The sequence below is a fragment of the Engystomops pustulosus genome, chromosome 3 (genome assembly GCF_040894005.1).
Source record: "Engystomops pustulosus chromosome 3, aEngPut4.maternal, whole genome shotgun sequence".
Taxonomy (NCBI): domain Eukaryota; kingdom Metazoa; phylum Chordata; class Amphibia; order Anura; family Leptodactylidae; genus Engystomops; species Engystomops pustulosus.
The window spans coordinates 3867733-3894749 of NC_092413.1; the positions used below are offsets into that span (position 1 = coordinate 3867733).

Sequence of the window (27017 nt, forward strand, 5' to 3'; positions counted from 1 at the left end):
CATCACACTGCCTGTATATACTATCTGTGTGTGCCGTGTGCAGGGTCTCCAGTGTATCCTATGAGATGTGACATCACACTGCCTGTCTATACTATCTGTGTGCTGTGTGCAGAGCCTCCAGTGTATTCTATGAGATGTAACATCACACTGCCTGTCTATACTATCTGTGTGCTGTGTGCAGGGTCTCCAGTGTATCCTATGAGATGTGACATCACACTGCCTGTCTATACTATCTGTGTGCTGTGTGCAGGGTCTCCAGTGTATCCTATGAGATGTAACATCACACTGCCTGTCTATACTATCTGTGTGCTGTGTGCAGGGTCTCCAGTGTATCCTATGAGATGTGACATCACACTGCCTGTCTATACTATCTGTGTGCTGTGTGCAGAGTCTCCAGTGTATCCTATGAGATGTAACATCACACTGCCTGTCTATACTATCTGTGTGCTGTGTGCAGAGCCTCCAGTGTATCCTATGAGATGTGACATCACACTGCCTGTCTATACTATCTGTGTGTGCTGTGTGCAGGGTCTCCAGTGTATCCTATGAGATGTAACATCACACTGCCTGTCTATACTATCTGTGTGCTGTGTGCAGAGTCTCCAGTGTATCCTATGAGATGTGACATCACACTGCCTGTCTATACTATCTGTGTGCTGTGTGCAGAGTCTCCAGTGTATCCTATGAGATGTGACATCACACTGCCTGTCTATACTATCTGTGTGCTGTGTGCAGGGTCTCCAGTGTATCCTATGAGATGTGACATCACACTGCCTGTCTATACTATCTGTGTGCTGTGTGCAGGGTCTCCAGTGTATCCTATGAGATGTAACATCACACTGCCTGTCTATACTATCTGTGTGCTGTGTGCAGGGTCTCCAGTGTATCCTATGAGATGTGACATCACACTGCCTGTCTATACTATCTGTGTGCTGTGTGCAGAGCCTCCAGTGTATCCTATGAGATGTAACATCACACTGCCTGTCTATACTATCTGTGTGCTGTGTGCAGGGTCTCCAGTGTATCCTATGAGATGTGACATCACACTGCCTGTCTATACTATCTGTGTGCTGTGTGCAGAGCCTCCAGTGTATCCTATGAGATGTAACATCACACTGCCTGTCTATACTATCTGTGTGCTGTGTGCAGGGTCTCCAGTGTATCCTATGAGATGTGACATCACACTGCCTGTCTATACTATCTGTGTGCTGTGTGCAGAGTCTCCAGTGTATCCTATGAGATGTGACATCACACTGCCTGTCTATACTATCTGTGTGTGCTGTGTGCAGGGTCTCCAGTGTATCCTATGAGATGTGACATCACACTGCCTGTCTATACTATCTGTGTGCTGTGTGCAGGGTCTCCAGTGTACCCTATGAGATGTAACATCACACTGCCTGTCTATACTATCTGTGTGCTGTGTGCAGGGTCTCCAGTGTATCCTATGAGATGTAACATCACACTGCCTGTCTATACTATCTGTGTGCTGTGTGCAGGGTCTCCAGTGTACCCTATGAGATGTAACATCACACTGCCTGTCTATACTATCTGTGTGCTGTGTGCAGGGTCTCCAGTGTATCCTATGAGATGTGACATCACACTGCCTGTCTATACTATCTGTGTGCTGTGTGCAGTCTCCAGTGTATCCTATGAGATGTGACATCACACTGCCTGTGTATACTATCTGTGTGCTGTGTGCAGGGTCTCCAGTGTATCCTATGAGATGTGACATCACACTGCCTGTCTATACTATCTGTGTGCTGTGTGCAGTCTCCAGTGTATCCTATGAGATGTGACATCACACTGCCTGTGTATACTATCTGTGTGCTGTGTGCAGGGTCTCCAGTGTATCCTATGAGATGTAACATCACACTGCCTGTCTATACTATCTGTGTGCTGTGTGCAGGGTCTCCAGTGTATCCTATGAGATGTAACATCACACTGCCTGTCTATACTATCTGTGTGCTGTGTGCAGGGTCTCCAGTGTATCCTATGAGATGTGACATCACACTGCCTGTCTATACTATCTGTGTGTGCTGTGTGCAGAGTCTCCAGTGTATCCTATGAGATGTAACATCACACTGCCTGTCTATACTATCTGTGTGCTGTGTGCAGGGTCTCCAGTGTACCCTATGAGATGTAACATCACACTGCCTGTCTATACTATCTGTGTGCTGTGTGCAGGGTCTCCAGTGTATCCTATGAGATGTGACATCACACTGCCTGTCTATACTATCTGTGTGCTGTGTGCAGGGTCTCCAGTGTATCCTATGAGATGTGACATCACACTGCCTGTGTATACTATCTGTGTGCTGTGTGCAGGGTCTCCAGTGTATCCTATGAGATGTGACATCACACTGCCTGTCTATACTATCTGTGTGCTGTGTGCAGAGTCTCCAGTGTATCCTATGAGATGTGACATCACACTGCCTGTCTATACTATCTGTGTGCTGTGTGCAGGGTCTCCGGTCTATCCTATGAGATGTGACATCACACTGCCTGTCTATACTATCTGTGTGTGCTGTGTGCAGAGTCTCCAGTGTATCCTATGAGATGTAACATCACACTGCCTGTCTATACTATCTGTGTGCTGTGTGCAGGGTCTCCAGTGTATCCTATGAGATGTGACATCACACTGCCTGTCTATACTATCTGTGTGCTGTGTGCAGGGTCTCCGGTCTATCCTATGAGATGTGACATCACACTGCCTGTCTATACTATCTGTGTGCTGTGTGCAGGGTCTCCAGTGTATCCTATGAGATGTGACATCACACTGCCTGTCTATACTATCTGTGTGCTGTGTGCAGGGTCTCCAGTGTATCCTATGAGATGTGACATCACACTGCCTGTCTATACTATCTGTGTGCTGTGTGCAGAGTCTCCAGTGTATCCTATGAGATGTGACATCACACTGCCTGTCTATACTATCTGTGTGCTGTGTGCAGGGTCTCCGGTCTATCCTATGAGATGTGACATCACACTGCCTGTCTATACTATCTGTGTGTGCTGTGTGCAGATCCTCCAGTGTATCCTATGAGATGTGACATCACACTGCCTGTCTATACTATCTGTGTGCTGTGTGCAGGGTCTCCAGTGTATCCTATGAGATGTAACATCACACTGCCTGTCTATACTATCTGTGTGCTGTGTGCAGGGTCTCCAGTGTATCCTATGAGATGTAACATCACACTGCCTGTCTATACTATCTGTGTGCTGTGTGCAGAGCCTCCAGTGTATCCTATGAGATGTGACATCACACTGCCTGTCTATACTATCTGTGTGCTGTGTGCAGAGCCTCCAGTGTATCCTATGAGATGTGACATCACACTGCCTGTCTATACTATCTGTGTGTGCTGTGTGCAGAGTCTCCAGTGTATCCTATGAGATGTAACATCACACTGCCTGTCTATACTATCTGTGTGCTGTGTGCAGAGCCTCAGTGTATCCTATGAGATGTGACATCACACTGCCTGTCTATACTATCTGTGTGCTGTGTGCAGAGTCTCCAGTGTATCCTATGAGATGTAACATCACACTGCCTGTCTATACTATCTGTGTGCTGTGTGCAGGGTCTCCAGTGTATCCTATGAGATGTGACATCACACTGCCTGTCTATACTATCTGTGTGCTGTGTGCAGGGTCTCCAGTGTATCCTATGAGATGTGACATCACACTGCCTGTCTATACTATCTGTGTGCTGTGTGCAGAGTCTCCAGTGTATCCTATGAGATGTGACATCACACTGCCTGTCTATACTATCTGTGTGCTGTGTGCAGAGTCTCCAGTGTATCCTATGAGATGTAACATCACACTGCCTGCCTATACTATCTGTGTGCTGTGTGCAGGGTCTCCAGTGTATCCTATGAGATGTGACATCACACTGCCTGTCTATACTATCTGTGTGTGCTGTGTGCAGGGTCTCCAGTGTATCCTATGAGATGTGACATCACACTGCCTGTCTATACTATCTGTGTGCTGTGTGCAGGGTCTCCAGTGTATCCTATGAGATGTAACATCACACTGCCTGTCTATACTATCTGTGTGTGCTGTGTGCAGGGTCTCCAGTGTATCCTATGAGATGTGACATCACACTGCCTGTCTATACTATCTGTGTGCTGTGTGCAGGGTCTCCAGTGTATCCTATGAGATGTAACATCACACTGCCTGTCTATACTATCTGTGTGCTGTGTGCAGGGTCTCCAGTGTATCCTATGAGATGTAACATCACACTGCCTGTCTATACTATCTGTGTGCTGTGTGCAGAGTCTCCAGTGTATCCTATGAGATGTGACATCACACTGCCTGTCTATACTATCTGTGTGCTGTGTGCAGGGTCTCCAGTGTATCCTATGAGATGTGACATCACACTGCCTGTCTATACTATCTGTGTGTGCTGTGTGCAGGGTCTCCAGTGTATCCTATGAGATGTGACATCACACTGCCTGTCTATACTATCTGTGTGCTGTGTGCAGGGTCTCCAGTGTATCCTATGAGATGTGACATCACACTGCCTGTCTATACTATCTGTGTGTGCTGTGTGCAGGGTCTCCAGTGTATCCTATGAGATGTGACATCACACTGCCTGTCTATACTATCTGTGTGCTGTGTGCAGGGTCTCCAGTGTATCCTATGAGATGTAACATCACACTGCCTGTCTATACTATCTGTGTGCTGTGTGCAGGGTCTCCAGTGTATCCTATGAGATGTAACATCACACTGCCTGTCTATACTATCTGTGTGCTGTGTGCAGGGTCTCCAGTGTATCCTATGAGATGTGACATCACACTGCCTGTCTATACTATCTGTGTGCTGTGTGCAGGGTCTCCAGTGTATCCTATGAGATGTGACATCACACTGCCTGTCTATACTATCTGTGTGCTGTGTGCAGATCCTCCAGTGTATCCTATGAGATGTGACATCACACTGCCTGTCTATACTATCTGTGTGCTGTGTGCAGATCCTCCAGTGTATCCTATGGTCTGTATCTCCTCTTCTCCAGGGTTCTGAGTCCGGTCTCTCGGCTGCTGATTGGGCCATCGCTGTTTGCTCTATAATGAATGGAAAAGCCGGAGGCTCCGTGTTTGTTGCTAATGGATCTGGAAGCAGCGAGTCCCTGGATGAAGTTCTTCGGGCCGCGGTGAACTATGCACAGAAGAAGCGGCAGGATGAGGCGTGACAATAACGCAGGGACTGGACCAGAACCTTCTCCTTCTGTGAGTCCAGGTGTGAGGCACATGTCACAGACGTCTCCTTATAGGCTCCATGAGCCTCGATGCTGCTGTTACTACAGTCACAGCCAGAGCTGCATCTTGTTACATCACTGCAGCTCTGGATGTGACTGGAGTAGACACATAAAGCTGCAGGTCATAGAGGATCAGACGCGGCAGAGCTGACGACTCGGACATTTATTCATGGGAGGCTGCGGAGTGTTGGCGCCTCGTCCTCTCCGGAGACGCGGGATGGATCGGGGGGAGCGGCCTGGTCTGGGATGTTCTCCTGGACGGAGGATCCGGTGTTTGTGCGTCGCTCTCCTGTGGAGACACATAAATGTTTGCTCTGTGTAACCACTGCTGCTCTGAGTAACCGCTGCTGTTCTGTGCTTGTGGCTGTGCTGTACCTTTAAGGTGAGGCCGTGGGTCATGCTGAAGCTGTAGGTGACTGTGGCTGCAGCTGCGGGTTTGGGGTTTGGCTGGACGGGGGGTAAATGGAAGGTCCTCAGGGGGGTCTCCTCCACCTCAAACAGAGCCAAGCGCCTGCGGAGCATCTGCTGCACCCGGAGCACTGCAGGGGGGACAGGAGAGGGTTAAATGGGTAGAACAGTCCCACCCCCTTCCGCTGTGTCCCCCTGCAGCACCCCCGCAGGCTAAATGCAGAATTACACATCTATGGTTGTGATGCAAGGTCCCTCCTCTGGGAGATGTCCCTTCCCTCCGTCTTATTATCTCCATAGATCCATATGGTCTGTAGGACAATGAACCTTACCTGGACAATCCCTTTAAATCCCCTGCACGCATGTGGGGTGCATGCACGTTACTTACATGGGACTCTCTGGGCGCTGGCGGGGGACCGGGACGCCCATGTTTTCCAGAATCCAGCCCAGAACGGCAGCAAGGAGTCCATCAGCCAATCATGGAGGGGGTCATACAGGGCGATACTGGGCGGGTCACCGTGTGCCGCCACCTCCGTGTCTCGCAGCGCCGATTCCACCAGATCTGGGGACAACTACAACAGGAAGTCATTGATGGGGGTTGTAGTACAAATCTGCCCCCTCCATGTGAAGCTCTGGACCTACCTCCGCACAGGTCTCCGGGGAGCTGAGATATCTGGTTAGCCGGGTGCTCACGCTGTATATCAGCCATGGGGGTCCACAGCGCCCCCTTGTGTCCAGGCAGCTCCGCAGTGTATGGGTCCTGCACATGGCTCCAGCTATCTCAGCTTCCAGGACCCTCCGGTCACCTCTCTGCACCTATCAGTCACTGGAGGGCGGAATAGAATCTCCGGCATATGCCCCGCCCCGTTGTCTCTTCGGAGCCTCTTACCTGCAGCACAGGATTGTCTTGTGATGAGAGGAACCTCTCCTTGATGATGTGGACTTTCCTCTTGATGAGGCCGTGGTCGGGCCGGGCGTGGTGGACGTTCCTGTACTTCCTCAGCTCCAGGCAGCACAGCAGGTTGTTCTCCAGTAACGGAAGCCCCTCCGGAGGTCCATGGGTCTGCAGATACTTCAGGAAGTGCAGGACCTCTGGGGTCGGCCATCCCTGAGCTGCCATCTCCAGGGCCTGGTCAAAGGTGGCTCCATCATCAGCACTCGGCTCCAGCTGCGCTGGGTGATACACATTGCTCCTCCGTCCATGGAGACGCTTCGTGGCCATTTTGGTGCTTAGTACCAGAAGAAGTGGCTCAAGTCTCGCCCATCGCTCCTCCCCAGACTGCTCCACCCCATAGTCCTTCAGCTGCTCGGACATCTCACCCCAAAACTTGTTGAAGGAGGTGGCCAGGAGCATGCTGAGGAACCTGGAGACCTGCGTGATGGACGAGGTGCTGATTGCACCCTTGGACACTTCCCTCATCAGATGTTTCCTCAGTCCTTGCAGTTGTGGGATCTGGATCTCCTCCAATTCTAGAACCTTCTGCACCACAGCCAGCAGCTTCCTCTCCTCCTCCTTACTGGCCTGCAGCGCATGCAGCATCTCCAGAAGCCTCCAGCTCTGCGGCTCCTCCGTCTCCTGGACCAGTTTCTTGTAGGCCTTGTAGACCGCCCTGTGCTGAAGCATCTCCAGGGGGATGTCGGGATCTTGCGGGTGGTGATCGGGATGTCCCGTGATAAGACCGGGAACCATTAAAGGGTCCTGCCTTCTCTTGACCTTCTTGCCGCCCCCAAACTGATGAGCACCCGCTCTGTTCTCCTTGTTTGACCTAAATAAGACATGAAATGAATACTGACCTGAAGTATCTCAGATGATCTTCACCCTGAGGGTGACCTGACTACACGTTTCATGTTACCTTTTACAGGACCTTTTATGGGTCCAAAACCCTGACATAAGGTTATGAGGTCCCCAAAGTCCAAGGATCCACCTCGCCCAACACCAGATCCACTCCATGGAGAGGTCTCCAGCACCCAGTGAGGTCAGGCAGAGCTGTGTCAGTCAGAGTCTCTGTTCCTCCATAGAGCCCACTAGAGGTCCACAGCGTCGGCTCCCCCCTCCCCTCAGACGTGACCTCGTCCCATGTCCCCGCAGCCTCACCTCTTCTTTCTTGCTTGTGTCCCTCTACTTGCTGTGGACCCCGAATCCTGGGACTTTTTGTGGGACGGTGAAACACAGAATCTGTAAGGACAGAAGAGCAGTCAGTGCACGACTCGCAGAGCTGAGGGGTTGTCGCAATGTGTCAGTGATTTGGAGAGATTTGTGCTGATACATTGTAACGGACATCATCTTGTGCACTTACCCCCATGTTACCCTCCTGACACCGGGCTTTGTGGGTGCTGCCCCGGGGCCCTGCAGGAGCAGCATGTCCGGCCGTGATGTGGGTGCTAGCAGCGTGTCCGGCCGTGATGTGGGTGCTAGCAGCGTGTCCGGCCGTGATGTGGGTGCTAGCAGCGTGTCAAGCCGTGATGTGGGTGCTAGCAGCGTGTCCGGCCGTGATGTGGGTGCTAGCAGCGTGTCCGGCCGTGATGTGGGTGCTAGCAGCGTGTCCGGCCGTGATGTGGGTGCTGCCTCGGGGCCCTGCAGGAGCAGCGTGTCCGGCCGTGATGTGGGTGCTGCCTCGGGGCCCTGCAGGAGCAGCGTGTCCGGCCGTGATGTGGGTGCTAGCAGCGTGTCCGGCCGTGATGTGGGTGCTAGCAGCGTGTCCGGCCGTGATGTGGGTGCTCAGAGCTGAGGCTTCTGTACAGTGTTGAGGCGGGAGGTAGAATAACAGGCTGTAATCTCACCCAACATCTCAGGTGTCCCCGGAGTGTTGTTATAGAGCAGTTACATCAGCGCCATTAACCCTTCTCTCCCCTGGCAGGACGCTGCACCTGCTGCACGCACTTGTAGTCCATCCCATTGTCTCCAACTTCTGGGACTTTATTTTTGTTTGTTTTTCTCATTTATTTTTGCATTTTAATGTTTTTTTGTTGTTTTTTTGCATTTTTTTTCTGTTCAGTTTTGATGATTTGGCGTTTCTTAGTGTTTTTAGATTTAGATTTTTACGCCTTTCCTTTTGCCTTCTTATTTTATTACAATTTGCGATCCAAGGGGAATTTTCATTATTCCACAGAAATAATAATTTTTGGGTTTTTTTCGATTTTAGTTTCATTTGAGATTTATTCGCTTAAAAGAATGAGTGCCAATACCTGGAGGTTCTACATCTTAGAGCAAGCATAAGGGCGTGGCTTAGTAAGAAAGGGGCGCGGCTTAGTAGCAAAGGGGGGTGGTTTCAGCCAAAGATTTGCAGACAAGTCATGGGTGATACGGATTATTCCTGCATTTTCAATGTTTCCCTGCTCCTTGGTGTAAGGGATTTGTGAACCTGTATAAGCCCCTCCCACATGACTACATTGTCACTTACTTCAGGAACATTGTGATGTCATACTTCAGGAATCGTATCCACGGGTCGCGCAGAGCGGCCAGGGCCAAGTGATACGCAGACCCCAGATCCTCCAGGTGAATCCCTCCCGATGACAAGTCTGAGCGCCCCCCAGGGGCCGCCTCCTTGTGTCCAGAGCTGTCACCTGGAAGATGAGAAGGTCTGGAGGGAGAGCGGGAAGATGGTGCAGGAATGTCCTTACAGACTGTATAATCTGACCTCACACTGCTGTGCTCTGTGCTCTCTGCAGCCAGTGCTATGTATTGTCCCTGGAGAGATGTGTAATCAGACCTCACACTGCTGTGCTCTGTGCTCTCTGCAGCCAGTGTTATGTATTGTCCCTGGAGAGATGTGTAATCAGACCTCACACTGCTGTGCTCTGTGCTCTCTGCAGCCAGTGCTATGTATTGTCCCTGGAGAGATGTGTAATCAGACCTCACACTGCTGTGCTCTGTGCTCCCTGCAGCCAGTGTTATGTATTGTCCCTGGAGAGATGTGTAATCAGACCTCACACTGCTGTGCTCTGTGCTCTCTGCAGCCAGTGTTATGTATTGTCCCTGGAGAGATGTGTAATCAGACCTCACACTGCTGTGCTCTGTGCTCTCTGCAGCCAGTGTTATGTATTGTCCCTGGAGGGATGTGTAATCAGACCTCACACTGCTGTGCTCTGTGCTCTCTGCAGCCAGTGTTATGTATTGTCCCTGGAGAGATGTGTAATCAGACCTCACACTGCTGTGCTCTGTGCTCTCTGCAGCCAGTGTTATGTATTGTCCCTGGAGAGATGTGTAATCAGACCTCACACTGCTGTGCTCTGTGCTCTCTGCAGCCAGTGTTATGTATTGTCCCTGGAGAGATGTGTAATCAGACCTCACACTGCTGTGCTCTGTGCTCTCTGCAGCCAGTGTTATGTATTGTCCCTGGAGAGATGTGTAATCAGACCTCACACTGCTGTGCTCTGTGCTCTCTGCAGCCAGTGCTATGTATTGTCCCTGGAGAGATGTGTAATCAGACCTCACACTGCTGTGCTCTGTGCTCCCTGCAGCCAGTGTTATGTATTGTCCCTGGAGAGAGGTGTAATTAGACCTCACACTGCTGTGCTCTGTGCTCTCTGCAGCCAGTGTTATGTATTGTCCCTGGAGAGATGTGTAATTAGACCTCAAACTGCTGTGCTCTGTGCTCTCTGCAGCCAGTGTTATGTACTGTCTCTGGAGAGATGTGTAATCAGACCTCACACTGCTGTGCTCTGTGCTCTCTGCAGTCAGTGTTATGTATTATCCCTGGAGAGATGTGTAATCAGACCTCACACTGCTGTGCTCTGTGCTTCCTGCAGCCAGTGTTATGTACTGTCCCTGGAGAGATGTGTAATCAGACCTCACACTGCTGTGCTCTGTGCTCTCTGCAGCCAGTGTTATGTATTGTCCCTGGAGAGATGTGTAATCAGACCTCACACTGCTGTGCTCTGTGCTCTCTGCAGCCAGTGTTATGTATTGTCCCTGGAGAGATGTGTAATTAGACCTCACACTGCTGTGCTCTCTGCATCCAGTGTTATGTATTGTCCCTGGAGAGATGTGTAATTAGACCTCACACTGCTGTGCTCTGTGCTCTCTGCAGCCAGTGTTATGTATTGTCCCTGGAGAGATGTGTAATCAGACCTCACACTGCTGTGCTCTGTGCTCTCTGCAGCCAGTGTTATGTATTGTCCCTGGAGAGATGTGTAATCAGACCTCACACTGCTGTGCTCTGTGCTCTCTGCAGCCAGTGTTATGTACTGTCCCTGGAGAGATGTGTAATCAGACCTCACACTGCTGTGCTCTGTGCTCTCTGCAGCCAGTGTTATGTATTGTCCCTGGAGAGATGTGTAATCAGACCTCACACTGCTGTGCTCTGTGCTCTCTGCAGCCAGTGTTATGTATTGTCCCTGGAGAGATGTGTAATCAGACCTCACACTGCTGTGCTCTGTGCTCTCTGCAGCCAGTGTTATGTATTGCCCTGGAGAGATGTGTAATCAGACCTCACACTGCTGTGCTCTGTGCCCTCTGCAGCCAGTGTTATGTATTGTCCCTGGAGAGATGTGTAATCAGACCTCACACTGCTGTGCTCTGTGCTCTCTGCAGCCAGTGTTATGTATTGTCCCTGGAGAGATGTGTAATCAGACTTTACACTGCTGTGCTCTGTGCTCTCTGCAGCCAGTGTTATGTATTGTCCCTGGAGAGATGTGTAATCATACCTCACACTGCTGTGCTCTGTGCTCTCTGCAGCCAGTGTTATGTACTGTCCCTGGAGAGATGTGTAATCAGACCTCACACTGCTGTGCTCTGTGCTCTCTGCAGCCAGTGTTATGTATTGTCCCTGGAGAGATGTGTAATCAGACCTCACACTGCTGTGCTCTGTGCTCTCTGCAGCCAGTGTTATGTATTGAGCACAGAGCACAGCAATGTGAGGTGTGATTACATATGACTGGCTATGGTACAGGGTTCCTATGTTGTTCCTCTCTCGTACCTTTCTGAGTAGTGGAGATCTCTGGATACATTTTGATGCTATTCTTGTGGGTCCGGGGCTGCCTGGCCCGGTTCTGGTTCTGTTCTTCTCTCCATTCTCCATATTCATTCAGTTCTTGCCACAGAAGGAAAATCTGCGATGTTTTTGGCGGCTCGAACCTGTTGGTAAATGATGAGATGAGAAGCGTCTGCGGCCCCTCTAGGGCTGTAACATCTGTCCATCCTGATCCTCCTGGTTCATGAATGCAATGCTAGAAGTAATGTCAGGCGCAGGGAATCGCAGGCGATGGGAATGGCGGGAAACACTGTTTAGGCCCCTCCTCTGGCCCCGCCCCTGTGGTGTATGAGGGTCCTGGTGGTCACCTGTTCAGATGGTGCAGGAAGACCCCCCCGGCCTGCGCGTCGCTGCCCAGGGCTGGAGCCATTCTGTCTGGTAGAGGGGGGCCGGGCCCCTCCAGATGATCCCGGGGCCCCCACACCTGGAAGACACGGACATGGAGCAGGATTCAGCCGGAGTTTTCTCAGGACCCCCATCTCCTGGTGGAGCCAAGGACATTACCCTGTCACAGTCCCTCAGTCCTGGGGGGGTGCTTGCATCATCTCCTGCTGCTCCTACAAGAGGTGAGGAGTCCAGTGCCTCCCCCTGCTGTGCTCTGTGCCTGAAAGACAGGGAAATAGCTATAGGGCAGAGCAATCAATCCCTGAACACAACGCAAATATTCCATATCAGACATAACCAATCCATCCCTGATCACACAACACTGCTACATATCAGACATGACCAATCCATCCCTGATCACACCACACTGCTACATATCAGACATGACCAATCCATCCCTGATCATAACACACTGATACATATCAGACATGACCAATCCATCCCTGATCATAACACACTGATACATATCAGACATGACCAATCCATCCCTGATCACACAACACTGCTACATATCAGACATAACCAATCCATCCCTGATCATAACAATGCTACATATCAGACATGACCAATCCATCCCTGATCATAACACACTGATACATAACAGACATGAGCAATCCATCCCTGATCATACCATCCTGATACATATCAGACATGACCAATCCATCCCTAATCATAACACTGCTACATATCAGACATGACCAATCCATCCCTAATCATAACACTGCTACATATCAGACATGACCAATCCATCCCTAATCATAACACACTGCTACATATCAGACATGACCAATCCATCCCTGATCACACAACACTGCTACATATCAGACATAACCAATCCATCCCTGATCATAACACACTGCTACATATCAGACATAACCAATCCAGCCCTGATCATAACACTGCTACATATCAGACATGACCAATCCATCCCTGATCACACCACACTGCTACATATCAGACATGACCAATCCATCCCTGATCATAACACACTGATACATATCAGACATGACCAATCCATCCCTGATCACACAACACTGCTACATATCAGACATAACCAATCCATCCCTGATCATAACACACTGCTACATAACAGACATGAGCAATCCATCCCTGATCATACCATCCTGATACATATCAGACATGACCAATCCATCCCTAATCATAACACTGCTACATATCAGACATGACCAATCCATCCCTAATCATAACACTGCTACATATCAGACATGACCAATCCATCCCTGATCATAACACACTGCTACATATCAGACATGACCAATCCATCCCTGATCATAACACACTGCTACATATCAGACATGACCAATCCATCCCTGATCATAACACACTGCTACATATCAGACATGACCAATCCATCCCTGATCATAACACACTGCTACATATCAGACATGACCAATCCATCCCTGATCATAACACACTGCTACATATCAGACATGACCAATCCATCCCTGATCATAACACACTGCTACATATCAGACATGACCAATCCATCCCTGATCATAACACACTGCTACATATCAGACATGACCAATCCATCCCTGATCATAACACACTGCTGCATATCAGACATGACCAATCCATCCCTGATCATAACACACTGCTGCATATCAGACATGACCAATCCATTCCTGATCATAACACACTGCTGCATATCAGACATGACCAATCCATCCCTGATCATAACACACTGCTACATATCAGACATGACCAATCCATTCCTGATCATAACACACTGCTACATATCAGACATGACCAATCCATCCCTGATCATAACACACTGCTACATATCAGACATGACCAATCCATCCCTGATCATAACACACTGCTACATATCAGACATGACCAATCCATCCCTGATCATAACACACTGCTACATATCAGACATGACCAATCCATCCCTGATCATAACACACTGCTACATATCAGACATGACCAATCCATCCCTGATCATAACACACTGCTACATATCAGACATGACCAATCCATCCCTGATCATAACACACTGCTGCATATCAGACATGACCAATCCATCCCTGATCATAACACACTGCTACATATCAGACATGACCAATCCATTCCTGATCATAACACACTGCTGCATATCAGACATGACCAATCCATCCCTGATCATACCATCCTGATACATATCAGACATGACCAATCCATCCCTGATCATAACACACTGCTACATATCAGACATGACCAATCCATCCCTGATCATAACACACTGCTACATATCAGACATGACCAATCCATCCCTGATCATAACACACTGCTACATATCAGACATGACCAATCCATCCCTGATCATAACACACTGCTGCATATCAGACATGACCAATCCATCCCTGATCATAACACACTGCTACATATCAGACATGACCAATCCATTCCTGATCATAACACACTGCTGCATATCAGACATGACCAATCCATCCCTGATCATAACACACTGCTACATGATGAAGGATTCTGGTTGAATGCTACAGCTGTCACTCAGAGTGAAGGGCACAGAGCACAGCAGTGTGAGGCCCCATGCATCTGATGTTATGTGCTGGTACCTGACCACCGGTCGTCTCTGGCAATGAATGAGGAACCTTGGGATCCAGTAGGAGCGTAGACGTCTTAGGGAGTCGTATTGGGGTCTCCGGAGGGCGTGGTAGGAAGGACCCCGAATCTGCTGACACAGACGGATCTGCTCCTGAGGGGAGAACGTTCCACGATTGTTACTAATATCTCTGCCAAACAATTATCTCACTGATACACTGTCACAAACCTCAGCTGTTCAGGGCCAGCAGCCTCCCTGAGGGGGTCCAAAATACCAAAACTGCACTAGGACGTGGCCCCCAAACCCAGTGACCCGTGACCTCCCCTCCCTCCCTGGGGTCTCCCCAGGCTCCTCCCTGTCTGTGTGTCAGTCTTTACTGCAGTTGTGACATTGTATTCATCGTCCTGCGGAGCTGAGGATTGTGGGCAGGACGGGGTTAATAAGCCCCCACTCACCTGGCACTGGGGGCTGAGGTAGAGCTGATACTTATTCTGGATGTTCCTATGAAGAGACAATGTGATGATTTAGGGGTGATATGGGGGTCCGGGCTGCACTGGGGGGTCTTCTCTGTACCTGAAGAGGTGGACACACAGGTGACGGGCGTCCTCGGGGCTGTGCTGCGCCTCTAGGTCCACAGATTGTTCCCTGAAAGCCTCGCAGTCCATCCAGAAGCGAAATATGTGACTCCCCTGCGTGTCCTGGAGGAAGTGCAGGAAGTGCCCCATGCCTTCTCTCTGCAACACCAAGGAACACAGGTAACACCACTGTGACTGGCTGCACGGAGACACTGAACCAGCAGGGGGTGCTGAGGACTGGACCCTGGGAGGCAGCAGAAAAACAGATGCAGATCTAGGTGTGACTGGAGGAAGCGCCCCATGCCTTCCCTCTGCAACACCAAGGAACAAGGGTAACACCACAGTGACTGGCTGCACGGAGACACTGAACCAGCAGGGGGTGCTGAGGACTGGACCCTGAGAGGCAGCAGAAAAACAGCTGCAGATCTAGGTGTGACTGGAGGAAGTGCCCCATGCCTTCCCTCTGCAACACCAAGGAACAAGGGTAACACCACAGTGACTGGCTGCACGGAGACACTGAGCCAGCAGGGGGTGCTGAGGACTGGACCATGGGAGGCAGCAGAAAAACAGCAGAAAAACAGCTGCAGATCTAGGTGTGACTGGAGGAAGTGCCCCATGCCTACCCTCTGCAACACCAAGGAACAAGGGTAACACCACAGTGACTGGCTGCACGGAGACACTGAACCAGCAGGGGGTGCTGAGGACTGGACCCTGGGAGGCAGCAGAAAAACAGATGCAGATATAGGTGTGACTGGAGGAAGCGCCCCATGCCTTCCCTCTGCAACACCAAGGAACACAGGTAACACCACTGTGACTGGCTGCACGGAGACACTGAACCAGCAGGGAGTGCTGAGGACTGGACCCTGGGAGGCAGCAGGAAAGCAGCAGAAAACTAGATGCAGATCTAGGTGTGACTGGAGGAAGTGCCCCATGCCTTCCCTCTGCAACACCAAGGAACATGGGTAACACCACTGTGACTGGCTGCACAGAGACACTGAACCAGCAGGAGGTGCTGAGGACTGGACCCTAAGAGGCAACATGAAAGCAGCAATATGCGGTGATAATGGTAGATCCTGAGGCTGACCCCGGCAGGTGACCTCACCGAGCTCAGCGCCTCCTCCTTCAGCTGCTGCAGGGAGGTCATGGTGAGGTTGTGCTGCTTCACAAAGTTCTCCTCCTCCGCAGTGAAGCTGTACAGGTCCTCTGGGTCCATCCCGGGGTCCTCGCTCCGGGGGTCCCTGTACAGATATCATCATGAGTATGATCCGTGAAGTTTATACAGATTCCAGGGTTCAGGACCTCGCTGACCCTTACCTGGGGTCCCTGTGACCTTCAGCCAGAACCGGCGCCTCAGTGTGCAGCAGAACATGTGGAGATTCTGGGCAACTGGGGTCTGCAAACCTCAAAGAAACACAACGGGAAATAATAGAGAGTATGGAGGGCAGATTCTGCGCTGTGAGAGGGGAGGAAGAGCAGAGACCTCGGCCATGACAATCAGTCTAGAGAGATAGAGGAAGCTGAAGTTTGAGGAGATGCAGCGTCTGTGCTGTGAGTGCATGCTGTGAGAGGGGAGAAGGAGCAGCCAGGAACACTTCTGATTGGATTATGACGTGATAACACGTCAGGAGAACTCCGCCCACTCAACATAAACCAAGGAGCAGATAAGTGTTACCTCTCTCTCTTCTCCCACCACCACTAGGGGAGCTCCTCACCTTTGGTTTCATTGTGAGTGAGGGCCACACAAGTGTCCTGCTCCGTTTTGGGGTTTGGCTGTGCGGTCCCTGGGTCCTGCCCCATGGTTTCGGGGTCCTGTTCCGCTGTTTCGGGGTCGGGTGTTTGGCAGAGTCTCATGATGGCGTCTCCGTACTGCTCCAGCAGAGACAGTCTGTAGGGGTCAGAGTCGTATCCTGCGGGGAGAGCTACAGGTCACTGCTGCGGACCATCAAGTGGCCACCAATGAAATCAGGGTCTGAGATGAGTCACGTGGCCTGATTGGTGGCACTTGTATCCAATCCCCCAGCGTCTTCCATCATGCGGTTACAATGTAACATTGTAATCACCTGGTGCGGCAGGGGTGCTGTGTACACGACACGGGGACCCTCCTCCCATCCCCCGCGCCTCCTCCGGCCACACACTGGGGGCGCTGAGCTGCAGGGGGGAGCCGTGGCTGGTGGACAGGGCAGCGCTGGTGGTCTGGCGGCTGTACCCCCGGATGCCATAGCGGCTGGCGGGCTGCGGACACTCCAGGGGGCGCAATAACAACTTCACCAACTTATATTCCAGATAGAGCGGAGACCTAGAAATTAGAATAATGAGACTGTGGGCGTGGCCTGAGGAGTGGGAGGAGCTTTAAAAATATTTGTTAGAGAAACATCAAACATTCTCTGCTCACCGTCTAAACAGCGGGAACCGCTCCTGCCTCAGCCAGAAGAGCGCGGCCTCCACCTGCAGGTCACTGGCCCCGAAATCCTGGAAGTCGTCCTGTAACGTCCCCTCCAGGTCCCGAACATTTCCAGTAAGACGGTCATAGGAGGTCCTCACCGGGAAGGCCTGAAAGGAGACAACGATGGAGATGGTTAGTAACAAGAGCCACCACTAGGGGAAGCTCCTCATATACAGATTATACACCACCACTAGGGGGAGCTCCTCATATACAGATTATACACCACCACTAGGGGGAGATCACTACATACACATTATACACCACCACTAGGGGGAGATCACTACATACACATTATACACCACCACTAGGGGGAGATCACTACATACAGATTATACACCACCACTAGGGGGAGATCACTACATACACATTATACACCACCACTAGGAGGAGATCACTACATACAGATTATACACCACCACTAGGAGGAGATCACTACATACACATTATACACCACCACTAGGAGGAGATCACTACATACACATTATACACCACCACTAGGGGGAGATCACTACATACAGATTATACACCACCACTAGGAGGAGATCACTACATACAGATTATACACAACCACTAGGGGGAGATCACTACATACACATTATACATCACCACTAGGGGGAGATCACTACATACACATTATACACTGCCACTAGGGGGAGATCACTACATACAGATTATACACCACCACTAGGGGGAGATCACTACATACAGATTATACACCACCACTAGGGGGAGCTCACTACATACAGATTATACACCACCACTAGGGGGAGATCACTACATACACATTATACACAACCACTAGGGGGAGCTCACTACATACACATTATACACCACCACTAGGGGGAGATCACTACATACACATTATACACCACCACTAGGGGGAGATCACTACATACACATTATACACCACCACTAGGGGGAGATCACTACATACACATTATACACCACCACTAGGGGGAGATCACTACATACACATTATACACCACCACTAGGGGGAGATCACTACATACACATTATACCCCACCACTAGGGGGAGCTCACTACATACACATTATACACCACCACTAGGGGGAGATCACTACATACACATTATACACCACCACTAGGGGGAGATCACTACATACACATTATACACCACCACTAGGAGGAGATCACTACATACACATTATACCCCACCACTAGGAGGAGATCACTACATACAGATTATACACCACCACTAGGGGGAGATCACTACATACACATTATACACCACCACTAGGGGGAGCTCACTACATACACATTATACACCACCACTAGGGGGAGATCACTACATACAGATTATACACCACCACTAGGGGGAGATCACTACATACACATTATACACCACCACTAGGGGGAGATCACTACATACAGATTATACACCACCACTAGGAGGAGATCACTACATACACATTATACACCACCACTAGGAGGATATCACTACATTCATATTATACACCACCACTAGGAGGAGCTCACTACATACACATTATACACCACCACTAGGAGGAGATCACTACATACACATTATACACCACCACTAGGAGGAGATCACTACATACAGATTATACATCACCACTAGGGGGAGATCACTACATACACATTATACATCACCACTAGGGGGAGATCACTACATACACATTATACACCACCACTAGGAGGAGATCACTACATACACATTATACACCACCACTAGGGGGAGATCACTACATACACATTATACACCACCACTAGGAGGAGATCACTACATACACATTATACACCACCACTAGGGGGAGATCACTACATACACATTATACACCACCACTAGGGGGAGATCACTACATAAACATTATACACCACCACTAGGGGGGGCTCACTACATACACATTATACACCACCACTAGGGCGAGATCACTACATACAGATTATACACCACCACTAGGGGGAGATCACTACATACACATTATACACCACCACTAGGGCGAGATCACTACATACAGATTATACACCACCACTAGGAGGAGATCACTACATACACATTATACACCACCACTAGGGGGAGATCACTACATACACATTATACACCACCACTAGGGGGAGATCACTACATACACATTATACACCACCACTAGGAGGAGATCACTACATACACATTATACACCACCACTAGGAGGAGATCACTACATACACATTATACACCACCACTAGGGGGAGATCACTACATACACATTATACACCACCACTTGGAGGAGATCACTACATACACATTATACACCACCACTAGGGGCAGATCAATACATACACATTATACATCACCACTAGGGGGAGATCACTACATACACATTATACACCACCACTAGGGGGAGATCACTACATACACATTATACACCACCACTAGGGGGAGATCACTACATACACATTATACACCACCACTAGGAGGAGATCACTACATACACATTATACACCACCACTAGGAGGAGATCACTACATACACATTATACACCACCACTAGGAGGAGATCACTACATACACATTATACACCACCACTAGGAGGAGATCACTACATACAGATTATACACCAGCACTAGGGGGAGATCACTACATACAGATTATACACCAGCACTAGGAGGAGATCACTACATACACATTATACACCACCACTAGGAGGAGATCACTACATACACATTATACACCACCACTAGGGGCAGATCAATACATACACATTATACATCACCACTAGGGGGAGATCACTACATACACATTATACACCACCACTAGGGGGAGATCACTACATACACATTATACACCACCACTAGGGGGAGATCACTACATACACATTATACACCACCACTAGGAGGAGATCACTACATACACATTATACACCACCACTAGGGGGGGATCACTACATACACATTATACACCACCACTAGGGGGAGATCACTACATACAGATTATACACCACCACTAGGAGGAGATCACTACATACACATTATACACCACCACTAGGGGGAGATCACTACATACACATTATACACCACCACTAGGGGGAGATCACTACATACAGATTATACACCACCACTAGGAGGAGATCACTACATACACATTATACATCACCACTAGGGGGAGATCACTACATACACATTATACACCACCACTAGGAGGAGATCACGACATACACATTATACACCACCACTAGGGGGAGATCACTACATACAGATTATACACCACCACTAGGAGGAGATCACTACATACACATTATACACCACCACTAGGGGGAGATCACTACATACACATTATACACCACCACTAGGAGGAGATCACTACATACACATTATACACCACCACTAGGAGGAGATCACTACATACACATTATACACCACCACTAGGGGGAGATCACTACATACACATTATACACCACCACTAGGGGGAGCTCACTACATACAGATTATACACCACCACTAGGGGGAGATCACTACATACAGATTATACACCACCACTAGGGGGAGATCACTACATACAGATTATACACCACCACTAGGGGGAGATCACTACATACAGATTATACACCACCACTAGGGGGAGATCACTACATACACATTATACACCACCACTAGGAGGAGATCACTACATACACATTATACACCACCACTAGGAGGAGATCACTACATACACATTATACACCACCACTAGGAGGAGATCACTACATACACATTATACACCACCACTAGGAGGAGATCACTACATACACATTATACACCACCACTAGGAGGAGCTCACTACATACAGATTATACACCACCACTAGGAGGAGATCACTACATACACATTATACACCACCACTAGGGGGAGATCACTACATACACATTATACACCACCACTACGAGGAGATCACTACATACAGATTATCCACCACCACTAGGGAGAGATCACTACATACATATTATACACCACCACTAGGAGGAGATCACTACATACAGATTATACACCACCACTAGGAGGAGATCACTACATACAGATTATACACCACCACTAGGAGGAGCTCACTACATACACATTATACACCACCACTATGGGGAGATCACTACATACAGATTATACACCACCACTAGGAGGAGATCACTACATACACATTATACATCACCACTAGGAGGAGATCACTACATACACACTATACACCACCACTAGGAGGAGATCACTACATACACATTATACACCACCACTAGGAGGAGATCACTACATACAGATTATACACCACCTCTAGGGGGAGATCACTACATACAGATTATACACCACCACTAGGAGGAGATCACTACATACACATTATACACCACCACTAGGGGGAGATCACTACATACACTTTATACACCACCACTAGGGGGTTTGTGGTTGTTAGGTGATGCTGGGTGCTGGATGTTTAGTGTTTGGTTCTGGTTGTTGGGTGTTGGATGCTGGGTATTGGGTGCTGGATGCAGGATGTTTGATGTTGAGTGTTGGGTGCTGGATGTTGGGTGTTGGATGCTGGATGTTGGGTGTTGGATGCTGGATGTTGGGTGCTGGGTATTGGATGATGGATGTTGGTCGCTGGGTATTGGATGATGGATGTTGGGTGCTGGGTATTGGATGATGGGTGTTGAGTGCTGGGTATTGGATGATGGGTGCTAGAAGCTGGATGATGCGTGTTGGATGATGGGTATTGGGTATTGTGTGTTGGGTGCTGGGTATTGGGTGTTGGAAGCTGGGTTTCGGGTGCTGGGTATTGGATGATGGGTGTTGGATGCTGGGTATTGGGTGTTGGATGCTGGATGATGCATGTTGGATGATGGGTATTGGGTGGTGGTGTTGGATGCTGGGTATTGGGTATTGGGTGTTGGGTGCTGGGTGTTGGATGTTGGGTGCTGGGTATTGTGTGCTGGGTATTGGATGATGGGTGCAGGGTGTTGGATGATGGGTGCTGGGTTTTGGGTGTTGGATGCTGGGTAATGGGTGCTGGCCGCTGGGTGTAAGGTCCTCTGTGTGAGTGCAGGGAGCAGTGTCTGGGTCCTTGGTCTGATGAGTCTATTGTATGATTACAGTAATGTCTGTGCCGCGCCGCGGGTCACCACACCCGACCAATCACCTAATCCCCAGCCGACAGCCGCTCTGCAAACACTTACCTGCCTCTATGTACACAGGGTGCAGTGTGCACAGAGCCAGGGTTAATAATGGAGAATGTAGACTGAGTGCACGTGTAACAAACCCTCAGCTGTGAGCAGGACACCAGGATGTGGGATCCTTAGGATTTCTGGGATAAATATTTCCGCCATTGCGGCTTCTACTTACGGGAAGAGCGAGGAAAGTGTTAAAATAGTCCAGGAAGAGGTCGTCATAAACCAGCAGATCCTCCAGGTCCGTCTCATGGATGTCCGGAGCTGCGGGAGATCCAATCACAACCTGATCAGAACCTCATCATATAGATCCCACCTGTAATACTGCCCTACACTGTCTATATAATACTGCCCTACAGCGTCTATATAATACTGCCCTATACTGTCTATATAATACTGCCCTACACTGTCTATATAATACTGCCCTATACTGTCTATATAATACTGCCCTACACTGTCTATATAATACTGCCCTACAGTGTCTATATAATACTGCCCTACACTGTCTATATAATACTGCCCTACAGTGTCTATATAATACTGCCCTACAGTGTCTATATAATACTGCCCTACACTGTCTATATAATACTGCCCTACACTGTCTATATAATACTGCCCTATACTGTCTATATAACACTGCCCTACACTGTCTATATAATACTGCCCTACACTGTCTATATAATACTGCCCTACAGTGTCTATATAATACTGCCCTACACTGTCTATATAATACTGCCCTATACTGTCTATATAATACTGCCCTACACTGTCTATATAATACTGCCCTACAGTGTCTATATAATACTGCCCTACACTGTCTATATAATACTGCCCTACACTGTCTATATAATACTGCCCTACAGTGTCTATATAATACTGCCCTACACTGTCTATATAATACTGCCCTATACTGTCTATATAATACTGCCCTACAGTGTCTATATAATACTGCCCTACACTGTCTATATAATACTGCCCTACAGTGTCTATATAATACTGCCCTACACTGTCTATATAATACTGCCCTACAGTGTCTATATAATACTGCCCTACAGTGTCTATATAATACTGCCCTGTACCGTCTATATAACACTGCCCTACACTGTCTATATAATACTGCCCTACACTGTCTATATAATACTGCCCTATACTGTCTATATAACACTGCCCTACAGTGTCTATATAATACTGCCCTACACTGTCTATATAATACTGCCCTATACTGTCTATATAATACTGCCCTACAGTGTCTATATAATACTGCCCTACACTGTCTATATAATACTGCCCTATACTGTCTATATAACACTGCCCTATACTGTCTATATAATACTGCCGTACAGTGTCTATATAATACTGCCCTACACTGTCTATATAATACTTCCCTACACTGTCTATATAATACTGCCCTACACTGTCTATATAATACTGCCCTATACTGTCTATATAACACTGCCCTACACTGTCTATATAATACTGCCCTACAGTGTCTATATAATACTGCCCTATACTGTCTATATAACACTGCCCTACAGTATCTATATAATACTGCCCTACACTGTCTATATAATACTGTCCTATACTGTCTATATAACACTGCCCTACACTGTCTATATAACACTGCCCTACAGTGTCTATATAATACTGCCCTACACTGTCTATATAATACTGCCCTACACTGTCTATATAATACTTCCCTACACTGTCTATATAATACTGCCCTACAGTGTCTATATAATACTGCCCTACAGTGTCTATATAATACTGCCCTACACTGTCTATATAATACTGCCCTACACTGTCTATATAATACTTCCCTACACTGTCTATATAATACTGCCCTACACTGTCTATATAATACTGCCCTACAGTGTCTATATAATACTGCCCTACACTGTCTATATAATACTGCCCTATACTGTCTATATAATACTGCCCTATACTGTCTATATAATACTGCCCTACACTGTCTATATAATACTGCCCTACACTGTCTATGTAATACTGCCCTACACTGTCTATGTAATACTGCCCTACACTGTCTATATAATACTGCCCTATACTGTCTATATAACACTGCCCTACAGTGTCTATATAATACTGCCCTACAGTGTCTATATAATACTGCCCTCTACTGTCTATATAATACTGCCCTACACTGTCTATATAATACTGCCCTATACCGTCTATATAATACTGCCCTATACCGTCTATATAACACTGCCCTACACTGTCTATATAATACTGCCCTACACTGTCTATATAATACTGCCCTATACTGTCTATATAACACTGCCCTACACTGTCTATATAATACTGCCCTACACTGTCTATATAATACTGCCCTATAGTCTCTATAATACCGCCCTACACTGTCTATATAATACTGCCCTATACTGTCTATATAATACTGCCCTACAGTGTCTATATAATACTGACCTACACTGTCTATATAATACTGTCCTATACTGTCTATATAATACCGCCCTACACTGTCTATATAATACTGCCCTACAGTGTCTATGAAATATTCCCTACACTGTCTATATAATACTGCCCTACAGTGTCTATATAATACTGCCCTACAGTGTCTATATAATACTGACCTACACTGTCTATATAATACTGCCCTATACTGTCTATATAATACTGCCATACAGTGTCTATATAATACTGCCCTACAGTGTCTATATAATACTGCCCTATACTGTCTATATAATACTGCCATACAGTGTCTATATAATACTGCCCTACACTGTCTATATAATACTGCCCTACAGTGTCTATATAATACTGCCCTGTACCGTCTATATAATACTCCCTACATTGTCTATATAATACTGCCCTATACTGTCTATATAATACTGCCCTATAGTCTCTATAATACCGCCCTACACTGTCTATATAATACTGCCCTACAGTGTCTATATAATACTGCCCTACACTGTCTATATAATACTGCCCTACACTGTCTATATAATACTGCCCTACAGTGTCTATATAATACTGACCTACACTGTCTATATAATACCGCCCTATACTGTCTATATAATACCGCCCTACACTGTCTATATAATACCGCCCTACACTGTCTATATAATACTGCCCTACAGTGTCTATGTAATACTGCCCTACACTGTCTATATAATACTGCCCTACAGTGTCTATGTAATATTCCCTACACTGTCTATATAATACTGCCCTACAGTGTCTATATAATACTGCCCTACAGTGTCTATATAATACTGCCCTACACTGTCTATATAATACTGCCCTACACTGTCTATATAATACTGCCCTGCTACACACCTCTGTCATGCAGTAGTCCATGCAGTGCACGTATAATACCGCCATGTAGTGTATATAATGTCTATGTACATACTGACTCAGTACTAATGCTGCCATACAGAATAATACTGCATTATACACACATATTACCGCTATATGTTACCACTATACTCTCCATGTCATATGTGACTGTACGGAGGGTTCTGCTATTACACTGATAGGTTCTGGATGTGAAGGTCCAGTGTCACCAGAACCAGGCACCAGTCACTGAATGTTACCGCCTAATACCTCATGTGTGATTGGACTTTGTGCCCCTTGGGGGGAAATGCGGGTGAGGATTGTACTGACCAGGGGCAAGAGGGGCAAGAAACCCGAAGATTACCCCCCCTCCCCCCCTGTCATCAACAGCACAGACAGAACCAAATCCATCACAAGCCCCTGCAAGGGTCTCGCCCTGTGCCCCCCGATGTGCTGTGACCCCAGTGCAGCCCGGGGGGGGGGGGGGGGGGGGGGGGCTTCAGATGAATGAGGATCTTAGAGGGATCATCCAGGATGTTACATGGATGATATGAAGAGCCTGGTACTGCCAGGACCGGACCCATGGAGCCAGACCCCACCCATCACCCATCCATCACCCATCTATCACCCATCACAAACCCATCTATCACTCATCACCCACCCATCAGCCACCCATATATCACCCATCACCCACCCATCTATCACCCATCACCTACCCATCACCCACTCATCACCCAACCATCAGCCACCCATCTATAACGTCTGGACTCCCCGCAGCCATTACACCCTCACCTATCCCCGGACACCCCCGGAGCCCCCTGTAAGGATCAGGGTTTTGTCTAGAAGGATGAGGTGGAGATGAGAGGGGCTCACAGACCTGTCATGGCCTCCGCTGAGTGTCCGGGACCCCCGGCAGGATGAGAGCATCTCGCAGTTATCAGCTCCGTGTTACTGTGTGCAGGATAAACACTGCGCTGG

The 27017-nt window shown here is 48.3% G+C and overlaps 2 protein-coding genes across 7 annotated transcripts in view; one reads left to right on the forward strand and one right to left on the reverse strand.

The window, feature by feature from the left end:
• AARS2 (alanyl-tRNA synthetase 2, mitochondrial) overlaps positions 1 to 5567 on the forward strand; it is a 40660-nt gene extending 35093 nt beyond the window's left edge. For all 6 annotated transcript variants that reach the window (XM_072139779.1, XM_072139780.1, XM_072139777.1 and 3 more), the window contains exon 22: positions 5000 to 5567. In XM_072139779.1, coding sequence (XP_071995880.1) covers positions 5000 to 5176 — 177 coding nt within the window. In that variant the 3' untranslated portion in view covers positions 5177 to 5567. The remainder of the gene's footprint in view (positions 1 to 4999) is intronic.
• On the reverse strand, positions 5396 to 27001 carry LOC140120819 (uncharacterized). Its single transcript, XM_072139776.1, has 19 exons — positions 26917 to 27001; positions 22909 to 22997; positions 17540 to 17697; positions 17208 to 17443; positions 16860 to 17054; positions 16462 to 16540; positions 16250 to 16385; positions 15146 to 15306; positions 15028 to 15073; positions 14586 to 14725; positions 12127 to 12226; positions 11931 to 12046; positions 11569 to 11726; positions 9052 to 9214; positions 7746 to 7826; positions 6540 to 7416; positions 6039 to 6222; positions 5618 to 5781; positions 5396 to 5531 (listed from the first exon to the last, which is right to left on the reverse strand). The coding sequence occupies exons 1-19, from the start codon at positions 26921 to 26923 to the stop codon at positions 5406 to 5408; spliced, it is 3216 nt and encodes a 1071-aa protein (XP_071995877.1). The 5' UTR covers positions 26924 to 27001; the 3' UTR covers positions 5396 to 5405.
• Positions 27002 to 27017: the final 16 nt, after the last annotated feature.

Bases quoted from the DNA above. Each gene is read 5' to 3' on its own strand.
- LOC140120819 (XM_072139776.1), bottom strand. The intron at 15,074-15,145 runs GTACAGAGAAGA...GTCTCTTCATAG, and splicing joins CTGTGTGTCCACCTCTTCAG to GAACATCCAGAATAAGTATC. The intron at 7,417-7,745 runs GTGAGGCTGCGG...TGTCTTATTTAG, and splicing joins ACACAAGCAAGAAAGAAGAG to GTCAAACAAGGAGAACAGAG.